The 12,333-nt window shown below is 27.5% G+C and overlaps 1 protein-coding gene across 1 annotated transcript; it reads left to right on the top strand.

Annotated features, from left to right (window-relative positions):
• The first annotated feature begins 11,607 nt into the window (after positions 1-11,607).
• LOC124916694 (VQ motif-containing protein 10-like) lies at positions 11,608-12,129 on the top strand. The gene has a single exon (XM_047457445.1). The coding sequence runs from the start codon at positions 11,696-11,698 to the stop codon at positions 12,089-12,091; it is 396 nt and encodes a 131-aa protein (XP_047313401.1). The 5' UTR covers positions 11,608-11,695; the 3' UTR covers positions 12,092-12,129.
• The last annotated feature ends 204 nt before the right edge of the window (positions 12,130-12,333 follow it).

The raw sequence follows: 12,333 nt of genomic DNA, 5'->3' as shown, positions 1-12,333 counted from the left end.
TATATATACAAAGTAATTCTTACCCTGAATCATTAGAAGTTAGGTCATGTGCATTTCAACATGGGTGGAGAGTGGCATATTATTGGGAGGATGACTGATAGAGAAGTGACGTGACATCAACTCATTAGTTAGAAAAAGTAGAAAGTGTGAGAAAAGAGAGAAGAAAGAAAATAATTTACTTTTTGATCCATTAGATTGCGCCACTTCACTCTCGGCATTAAACAATACTTCCTCACACCAGATATTGCAAGTAAAGAAGATATTATGCGCTTACAACAATTCCCGTATTCAAATGTTTGAAACTCATAATAATAACATGTCCAATTAATTTTGGTGGAAATTTAATTAGCATTTCTTTGAAGGAGACACAAGTCCCATGAAGCAGACTTTCAGGTGATGGTGGTGGTGGGGGGACTTATCTTCATAATTTCTATGCAATATCCAGATGACAAATGCTCCAACTTCTGATGATAAAACAGCAACTTATGCTTCCATTATTGTATCCACTTTATCCAATCCTGACATGCTTTTATAATTCCCACCTAGCTAACTAGATAGCTTACCCAATTGAATCAAAATTCAAGCAAATATAAAGTTAAATAGAAACACTTTTTAATTTTAATTATTTAAATCCGATCCCACCTATTCAATCCGTATTAATCAATGAAACGGGGTCTATCGAGTAGATTTTAGTCATTTGATAAACTCTAGATAGAGTTATTTTGAAATTTTGTTTGTCACGTATTTGTTTTTGTAATTTGATATTTATTTTGTATCATTTACATCACACATATATGTATCTTAAAATCACAACTTTCCAGTTTTGTATTAATACAACTGTTTATAGTTAGTGTGGGGGGAAATGTAGGTATTAAAATATTGGGTGATAAAGGTCCCCTGATGTGACAAGAGATATAGGTCGTTGTTATCTCTCTTTTCTTTTCTGTTTTTTTTATGGGACTTTTTTAACTCTCGTGAATAGACAAAAGTAGTGCATATATATTGGTAACGATCAAATTATACAGTTAGAGCTAGTTTAATTTTGGGTTTTGTATATAAAAAATAAAATCTTATTTAAACTAATTAAAAACCCAAATGGCTTACTTTCTCATTAAAAATTCGATAAAAAACACTAAATAACCCAACATCAAACAAGCTCTAGCTTATTTGGCAAATCTTTGGTTTTGTAATTTTTTAGGCATTCACTTGGAAAATAAATGGACAGATAACCAACCAGTCGTAGGGAGGGAATTAGTGTGGGTACTGGTTAGTTTGTCCAAATAGCAAGTCTCACAACTCATCCTATTGGTGCGAAAACGACTAATCACCAACTCTTTTCAAGTGAATCAATGCCTATTAAGGTTATGGCCTAGCTAAGAATGTACATATATAATGTTGACACTTGATTGTGAGATTTTGTGTATACAAATGTTTTCACCCTTCTTCCGATTATTAAGTTATAACGGAATTTCAATATCTCTTGAATTCAATTCCAATAGTTTAGAAAAGACTAGTTTTAATTTAGTATAGATTGGTGGTGATTTGGAGTTTATTATTATGAAACATGACCGATATATATTGGGTTATGTCGGAGTTTTTCATTAGCTGTTGGGAAGTGTGGACAGAAACACTGAACTTGGTTGGTTTGAACCGTTAGGTTCCTATTTTTCATTATTTTCTTATGAACCATTTAGTTTGAAAGAAATCGTAGAACAATTAGTAAACATTGTCGTTTGATGCGTTTAATCCATAATTATTTTAATAGGAAAAGTTGTATTCGATAAACTGGTTGAGTCGGTCGAGAAACTCATCGAAAAGTTTGTTCTGTTTTGTTTATTTATTTTATTTATCCGTAAACATTTTGTTGTGTAGTGTTAATTTTTTTATAATTTTTCTCTCAATTTGTTTTGGGCAGATTTGAATGATTCTCATTTATATTATTTTATATGGAATATATTAAATATATATTTAATTTAATTATTTATCATATTTTTTTATAATAAATATGAGGAAAAAAGTCAATAACAAATTATCAACTCATTCTCCAGTTAAATATTTTTATTGGAGATAAAAATATCATAAGTATTGTTATTGTTATATGTTATTATAACTAATTCATCTTCTACTTTAGTTAACTCAAATATCTGAAATCATCTGCTACCGAATCTTACATGTTTTTTATGTTACTTCTCACAATTTTGAATATTAAAAAAAAAGAATTTATTAATTTGCCCTATTCCTTTGAAGGAACATGTATAATTAGTAGCAGAGGATCCCAACCTAGTTATAGAATAATAAAAATCGTTTTATACTTTTAATAAAAATAAAATTTATATAAAAAAAAAGTAAGGGAGGGATTTATGTCACCACAAACAAATAATCAGCTAACTTTTAAGTTGGAAACATACAGAAAGTAAGAGATCGATCATAGTAACATAATATTACGTTAAATCCCCAAAAAAATACTATTAGATGAATATACTCAATCCCTTATTAGGCCAATGCAATTTTTTTAAAGAATATAATAGTATAGACAATTTGGTTTAGCTCTATCTTAATTAATTATTGGATATGAATATAATAAAAACCAAGATTTATGCTCCATTAATTAATGAATGAATAATCTATCGTGAAACAGCCACATGGGTCCAACAAAAACTATATATTCTTTCATAATTCATACTCCCTTAACTTGCGGGATTTTATCCAATTAATAATGACTAGGAGAATCATGATTAACTATAATTTTTATTTGAGAAATTGTTAATTATGTTGGGATTGACATGGTGGTTCCTTATAGTCAGTTTTTTTTCTTTTGACGGTTAGCACATGCATTATGCACCATGGTACAAGAACTCATATTAACCACATATTTTTTAATCTTTTAATGTTTGTATATTAAAATGGTCGGTTTCATATTATTCCACAACTTGTGTTATATATATAATATAGTAAACTTAATGTTCTACTTCATAGATGAACTAAACATGCCATAACTTACAAAAAAAACAAATGTATATGTTTCAAAATTGCATTAACTGAAAATATGAGAATTGATTAATATTATATGGATTTCTTCTGAGTTCTGTCCATAAGTTTTTAAAGCAATTCACAATTATTATTTTTATTTGGGTTTATTGTCTGAAATATCTAATATAACTCTCTTTAAATTAGAGTGTTTAATAGAAATCGAATTTTAAATCTTTATTTATTTTTTAGATTTCTTATGTTTATTTGATTTGTGCCATTTGACAATGAGAAATAATTGTTATGTTATGTAAAAAAATAAAAGAAGTGGAGATTAGTAATTAAAAGTTTCCCAATCACATGATGCATGAATATTCAAAAGAACCTGATCTAGTATTAAAACCTAACATTGGTCATTGGAAGATGTCTCATTCTTAGGTAACATTAATTAATAGTTTCTTTTAAGGCCAATTTAAAATCAATTGGTTCATGTACTTATTATCACTTATAAAAAGGGCTGGGCTAGGCTAGGGTAGGGTAGAAAATGAGATGAACCAATATATTTATATGTTACATTGACCTAGCTACTCGAATAAGGAGATGATATACAGATGCAAAGAACTGACATAATGATGATTAACATGGGAGGAAAACCCTCATCATTATTAATTAATAATGAACCTAATATCAAATCTTTTTTACTAATAAAATATGTAGCAATTATTGGCAGTTATAGGCAGTTGGCACATGATATATGCTAACAATGATTAGCAACTTAACATGCAACAATTAATGGCTTTAAGCAAATGATTAGTAAGTAGTACTCATGAGCCCATCTAGATTATTATTATTATTATTAAAAACTCTTAGCTTTTTTTAATTGTTATTTCAATGTGGGTTAATTAATTAATTAGTCTAATTTTATGGGTATATGAAGACTGGTCCAATGTTAATTATTGAAATATAATGCTTATTTTTTTTAATGGCTTTTCTGTAGTTAAGGTTTATTTAATTAAATAATAATTAGTTTATAAGTAAGATATGAAATTAGATTAGATTAGATTAGATTAGATTAGATTAGGGAGTAAGAACAGAAGCAGCAGGTGGAGGTCTGACGTGGGGCACGTGGATAGGGCAAAGGATGGGAGGTCAGTCAAGAGGCGGGGTCCCATTTGTCCACGTGTGCACATGGATCCACATGTGCATGCCCACGTGAGATTTTCTTAAGTAAAGATATTTTGGAGATTTTTTTTTGTGTTTCCATGTTGCACATGTTTTCAATCTCTTTCAACTTTCTAATTAACCATTTAATGTTGGTAGGCCTGATTGCAATTTCAGATGGGGGTCTGTTTTCTCATTTAGGTTCAAAATCATTATACATGGATGGGATAAGCAAGAAAATAATTAAATAAATAGCAAAGAACAAGGCTATACATTCATAATCTTCAAATGTTCCAAAATTACATCATTTGCTTTAACTCAGATGATATGATATGAGGGTGCTCACTTTGCATATATTCCTTTCATTTCAAATTAATTAATCGAACATAATTTCTAATCAATTCCATGAAAAAAAAATGTTGAAACCGAAGTGCAAAATCTAAGGATGCATATATACTAGTTAAGATCACCCCTAAGATATTTATAACATATATTTAATATGCATCTAGAGTTTGCGGGTTTGAGCTAATCAGATAACCCAAATATGAACGAGGTTAAGAGTGACATATATTAGGGATTCGTCGCTATTGACCAAAATAAACTAATATTTTAAAATATGTATCAATAGCGATGGAATTGCAACTGAGCACCGCGACAAAAGCAATAACAACTACTAGAGATGGTTTTCATGTCTCAATTGCCTAGCCTCTACTATTAACATTTTCATTTATTTTTGCAGTGACCTCTTTTATACTAGTGAATAGTGAGGTTCGAGGTCCACTTTTTAATTATTCACCAAACAAAACTTTAAGTATAATTTGAATAATGTAATATATGAATAAACTTGAAAATATCCAAACTAATTAACATGGCATGATCCAGAAATTAAACTACCAACTGTCATGGATCATGCATGGTCTTTCTTATACGATGAATTCATGCCAACTTGGAATGTTGGAGACGTGTCCTTCCTCAGCCTAGCGATAAAAAAAGATGAATATATATTCCCCGATACTAGATATAATACATGAGCTATTTAAAAAAAATCAACATATCACTTCTCTATCCCAAGAATAAAATAAAAGGAAATTAAAGAGATGAACAATATTAATTATTGCAATTTCCAAATTAAAGCTCATAATGTATACATATATTATTCACCCACCCCTCCAAGCTAGGCTCCAAATTGACATCTATTATAAGAAAGATCAGGCATGATCCTTGCAATTAGACCACACTTTTGATTCTATCTAACCTTGTAATGTTTATTTATTAAATTAAACCACACTTTTGATTCTATCTTCCTTCTGAAATTAATTTATTAAATTAAAATAAAACTAATTAATTTCTAGATGAAGAACGGTGCAACAACTGCTTTCTATGATGTATATCATCATTATCATGAATCTTTTTCAATGAAATCATGAACTATATCTAGAAGATTGTTGTCGTATTTAATTTTGGGATTTTGTTTACATATCTCCAATAGAAAAAGGTTTATTCTAGGTACAAGAATTCAACATACTAAATAGTCCACATATAGTCTTATTATTAATGATCACGCTTTATTGGCATGTTTAAAAGATAGATTAAAAGATAGTTTAAAGCAACATAATTTATAGTAAAGTGGTTTACCAGAAGTCATACCGAATTTTGATTCTTCTGATTTGGGTGTTTAGATTATACGACCAATTATATACACTCTCATATTTAACTCTATTCTGGCCGCCTTTTTGGAATCCATCTACGGATCAGCTAGAGTTGAGTTTGAATAAACTTATTATAATTATGTATATATTAACAAATTTGATAATATTTTTTTTATTCAAATTCAACCATACTCCAGGTGTTTTCAAATAGACTAGGTAAAAGATAAATTATACAAATACGAAGGAACGGATCCATAATTTGAAATTATGTTTTTTTTGTTTGGTTCGAGTCTAGCACCGCTCTAATGCTCTAACATAGATATGTCTCTACCGAGTAGAGGAGTAACAACCGAGTTAGGGATGACAATGAGACGGATCGGTGTGGGGAATGAATTAACCATTCTCGCCCCGTTTTAGTTTCGGAGATTTTTATAATATCATCCCCGCCCCGTACGGTTTCAGGGAATCCCCGCGAGACACCGTTATTAAAATATTTTTTTTAAATATATATATATATAATAAAATTATATAAACGGATTTTTTTATATAATATATATTGAAATTTTAAATTATTTTAAATAAATATATTGGTGATTTAATATATTTAATTATATTTATAGTTTTCTGGACAGAATCAGAGTGAGATTGGGACGGGGACACAAATACCATCCTCGTCTCATCTCTGTTCGATTTCAGGGAAAAATCGTTCCAAACGGAATAATTCGATTTTCACGACAGTTTCAAATTGGCATCTCTAAGTACTTAGAGTGCCCATGTAAAATTACCTTTTATTTCTTACATTTAAAGCCTAGCGGGCAAGTTAGTTAGTCTTGCAAGTGGCCATAAATTTTTTTTCTAATTAAATAATTTATTTATTAGACTTATGTTCAAGCATTTACCATCAACATAGTTTGGCCCTCCACGCATTCCAAAGTAACAATAAAAGCTAATTGAGCTAGTCATTTTCTTTCTCTTTTTTTCTTAAAGTAAAGTAAACGTGTTTTATAGTGTTACACAAGTTGAACAATTAATTCTATGAAATGAATTAAAATAAATAAATAAAGTATTCGATTGAATGTTGTTATCTAGTGTATATAGTTCAAGTTTACACTAAGGACATTATGACTTTTTTCAAACAAAAATAAAACTCAGATCTAAAGAAAAATTGAGTAATGTTATCTTATCAAAAGCCCAAAAGAACTAATATTAGAAGCAATATTCATTTAACAACTTTATGATCACGCAATTTATTTCACTAATCAATTACTGATTTGTCTTGTCCAGTACTTAATTAATCATGTATAGTGTATTATAACAATGGAATTTACGTGTAATATTCATCTAAGCTATGTATGCATGCATGTAGCTAGATGTAATGGGCATCGATCATTTTCATTGCCCAATACCTAATTTATATTCTCTTTGTTAGGTTTCAACAGTATTTTGGACTCTTGTTGCTATAATTTATATATAATCAAATCCATTTTTGTGTCCTAAGATCATCCATTGTCACATCTTGGAAAACCTAACCATATATCTAAACAAAGTATTTGTTTTTAGTTAATTTGGCGTTATGCAATAATTGTCTAACCATGAGGTAAAAATCTACACGGCGCACCAACCTATATTAATTACTCTTAAAAATGAAATTCAATTATTATGTTTACAATGAAATTGGAACTTACAAAAAAATAATGTGTATTCTATTTTTTTCTAATTCTTTTTACTTTTAAGTCATCGTATTAATAAAACAAATAATTTGAAATTGAAGCTCGATTCCAATTCTATATCATGTCCCTTGTTATAGAATATAAGAAATATTGTATTAAATAATATATTTAGAGTTATAAAAAGATATTAGATTAGACAAGCGATATAATATTGATATTGATAATATCTTACATCGTTTATGTGTAATTTTTAGGGTTAAGATTATGCACAGATTTGAGAATATTGTTGTTTAACTAGTGTCAAGCATTCAGCCCATTACTTATTTATAGTAGGCCCAAATCTTCTATATGTCTTTCTTACAAGTAACATTGGGCTGCAACTATTCATCTTTTTCATGGTGAGATTAGATCAGCCCGTTGATTGAATCACCCTTATTTATTTTCTTTGATTTAGTTTTTTATATTGTCAGTATAATCAATTTTTTTTTATTATAATATTCTTACAAAATGACATAGACGAGAGTCGTTTAAACTTATCTATATAAGCATATTTACTTTAATTTTAATATTTGTAAATTTCTTTATTTAACCTTATTTGACTATTACTAAGCTCCCTCTTAAAGAAGTTATGCAAACATACAAGTTGTAATTGACTAGCTATAACTTTTATGAAAAATTAATACTCTTTTGTAAAAGATGATTAAGAACACTCAAGCTTATAATGTAATCAATTAATTTCAAAAGAGTATTATTAATTTATCATAAAAGGTTATAGCTGGTCAATCAAAATCTTACTTGAAAATCTTACTTGAAGACCTTGAGTCAATTAATTATTCTAATGTAATTAATTTGTACATAACACTTTTTCATGTCATGCTTTTATCGTTGTGTTTAAACAATTTTTTATTAAATGAATTATTTTCAAAAGAACACTCAAGCTTATAATTGTGTTAACACAAATTTTACATTCAATCACCCAAGCTACAACCTAACTGAAGACCTTTACATTAAATAATATGCTAGGTCAATTATTCGAAGTCTTGACTTATCTTGAATAAATAAATTAAATGTAACAATAATTGAGTCTCAATTATAAAAGAACTAAATCAAATTAATTTTCAGAAGTTTGATGAAGATGTCCTTTATAATTATAATTTGTCTAATATAAATTTCAATTTCATGTAAACTATATATATAGAGTTAGAAATTAGAGTTTAAAACTAATATACTAGATACAATTATATTATAAATTTTAAAAAGTTGGAAATAATAATTTTTTTTAATTGAAGAATGAGTCAACTGGTGTCAACATAGTGATCAGGCAGCATCAGAGAGGTGGAAGTCATTTATTTATTATTTTTGTTTGTTTTGTGGAAGGTTTGGTGACTTTAAATGGAATCTATATTATAGAAAAAGTCAAGAAGAGATACAACAACAAAGTTATTTAATGTTCCAAGGCTAGTTTGATGTGGGTTATTTTGAAATAAATTATATTTTTCTGGAAAAATAAATTTATATTATTTAGATCAAATAATAAAAATTAACATTTTAAAAATGTAATTTATTATAAAATTTTATGATTTAGTTGATTAGAGTTCAAACTCAAGTCCTATAACATTAAGAACAAAATTTAATCTAAAGAATGAATAATTGATGATAAAATATTATTTTATTTATATTTTTAAATAATTAACCTAAAAATAAGTGATTGATGATGAATGCTAGTTTATTTAGATTAAATAATAAAAACAAATCAAACAAGACTAATATCAACATCTTATCATAATTCTCTCATCTCATCAAATTATCTAATTTTGGAGTTATTTGAATAACAAATGATTTACGTAATTTTAGAGTTGATGTTTTAATTTAAATGAAGGCGATGGTTTTAATTTTAGTTATTGACCTTATTAATTAATATTTAAAACATTATAGAAATAAAGTAAAAACTAATTTAATATTTTGATGGGTGATGGAGTTTGGAGAAGATATACTAATATTTATGAAAGACTTTTTAAATAAGAAAGTGATTATTGATGTCACTTTTAATTGAGAAAGTAAGTAAAAGCAAAATAAATTTTGTAACAAAATTATCACAAGTATATATCTAAGCATAAAAAAAAATATTTCTCTACTCTATAAATTAATTATTTCCCTATTCTCTTTCCATAAATTATTTATCTATCTTTTTTTTACCTATATATATATATATATATTTAAAATAATAATATGAAAAGTAATAAATCAAATTAACAAATTAACAAAATATATAAATATTTATGTTTTATTATATATATATATATATAATATTTAATATATATATATATATAAGAGAATAAAAAGTTATTAATTGTTATTTTATCCTATCTAATTATTTATTTTTATAATAATTTTTTAAATGACTAATAATAGAGTGTGAGTAAATCAAATTAACAAAATTATATAAATATGTATTTATTATTTATTATATTGTGCAATTGATATTTTAATATAGGAAGCTACCATGATTTTCATTTCAACTTAAGAAGTTTAAGTCAGAATCGAAATCGTGATATTTAATTTTTTTAAAATTATTCTTGCCATCTCAACTAACTTAGTGAGTTACATTGTGCTAACTTATTGGGATAGACAGACTCGATAAATGATCATCAATACAATGAATAAATAACAAACGACCCACCAACCATTACAAGTACTATTCGTTTAAACAAGATGCTGGACTGAACAAAATGTAACATCAACTAAAATATGAATGATGTAAATAAAAACAAACACCACACACTGTACTAGAAAAATATTATCAGAAAAACAATAAAAATTAAACTTTTTTAGAATTTGTTTTTTCTAAATGGAAAAATATGTCAACTTATTCAAATTTTTGAGACAAAAACAAGGTAAAATATTTAATTATTTTAATTAATAACTTGGTAAAAAAAAGTAATTATTATTGGATTAATTGACGTCAGGTGAAACTTTAAATACACTTATTTTATTTCATATATTTTTTAAAATTTAACAAATTAAAGTATTTTTGATAATTAATTGATTCAATTAATTCATATATATTTTAATAAAATAAATTTATGTGGAAATAAATCCATATCAAACAAGGATCCAAAATCCATGCCTCTATTGTGACATTATTAATCATTATTATTGATATTAAAATTTATAATATTAGTCATGTTTTAGTTAAAGGAATTGTATAAGTGTTAGAATCTTATGTTCTTAAGAGTTGGGCAAAAATTGTAAAAATCATGGTTATGAGGTCTTATAGCTTCTAACAATATATATATAAAATGTTGGAATCTGACAATATTAGAGAATATATAACTACAGTAACCATAATCAAACATTATTTTATCCATTTTTTTTATTAACCATCAAAATATTAAAACATTTATCATTATATATTAATTCTATGTTTTTTTACTTAAAGAAAAATATCAAATAAAGTCAAGTTTATTTAAATAAACCTATATGTGACCACCCTCACTTCCTCTAGCTAGTTGAGGTCATTAATGTAACAATCTTAATGAAAATTTTAACATTAGAATATTATTTATTTATTCTTAAGACTTGGCATTCTTTGGATTGAATCCAAATCTTCTATTGATATCATATATAAATTACTTATAAGTTTTAAATAATCAAAATATTAAATTATTCACCTCTCTATACTTTTTAATAACACTTAAATATTAATTTAAATGATTCACTTTTTATCTAATAAATTTTGTTTTCCTAATAATATATATCTTAAAATAAAAATTAAAAATCAGACAAGCCCTTAAAGCTAGTTTGAATTGAGTTTTACCCTAAACCCTAAACCATCTCATCAAAATACTAAAACTCTATTATTTTTTTTAAATTTAAATATAAAAAATATTATAAAAATTTAACTAATTAAAAACCCAAATAACATATCTTTCATCAAACAAGTTTATTAAAAAGAATCAAATAACTAAAGAAATCAAACAAGATCTTGGAGATGGCTGCTAGTCGGCAAGTTGCTTTAGTTTGGACAAGGGACATTGACCAAGACTTTTTGTGTTTGAAGTTTTCCTATATGATAGTACTAATAGCAGCACAGCAATCCTTTTCAATTATGACAGTAGGCTTATCTAGTTGCTGGTCCATGCCATCAATGCGAGCCCTATTGCATCAAGATCCCACCTTTATAAACCAAACCCCATGCTTCTTGGCTTTTCACACTCCCAAATCCCAACCCACATTCATTAATCAATCATGTCTGCAGCCAGTACTGCCAACGACAAGCTCAAGGTCGTCTACATAAGCACCCGTTACGTCGAAACTGATCCCTTGAGCTTTAAGTCGGTCGTTCAGAGCCTCACGGGCAAGAAATCTTCCGTTGATTCATGGGAGGAGAAGAATTCCACACACTCCTCCGACCACAGCGGCGCACCGGAGAAGAGAAACAAATCTGTAATCGGCGGCAACGGGAGTACTAGCGGCGGCGGCGGCGGCGGCGGAGGAGCTATGTTAGAGACGCCGGGAGAGTTTTCATGTGGAGATTTTAGTAGAGCTTTGTTGGAGATTCCTCACTCTGAGGAACTCAACTCCGTTTATGGAGATTTGTTGTTTAACTCTCAACAACAAACCTGGCTTACAACAAACTTGTAAATTGTTTTAATAATAATAATAATATCTTCTATAAATTATTATTATTTAGATTCATGGGTGAAGTCGTTAGATTCATTTTGGGAAATTTGGATTGATTCGGAAACTAACATGGAAGGGTGCAGTTATGATTTAAAATCAACCTTGTTTAAAAAATTTCATAAAATTTATCAGTGTCGCTAATCAAACAATATCAAACAAACAAAGAAAATATACCTACCTAGTTTAGTGTCGCTAATTATTTT

Source organism: Impatiens glandulifera, chromosome 9 (genome assembly GCF_907164915.1).
Source record: "Impatiens glandulifera chromosome 9, dImpGla2.1, whole genome shotgun sequence".
NCBI classification, from domain to species: Eukaryota; Viridiplantae; Streptophyta; class Magnoliopsida; order Ericales; family Balsaminaceae; genus Impatiens; species Impatiens glandulifera.
The sequence above is the reverse complement of the archived record's forward strand: the minus strand, read 5'-3'. Positions and strand labels throughout refer to the sequence as shown.

What these genes read in the sequence shown, in the direction of transcription:
- LOC124916694 (XM_047457445.1), top strand. Translation starts at nt 11,696, where the DNA reads ATGTCTGCAGCCAGTACTGCCAACGACAAGCTCAAGGTCGTCTACATA.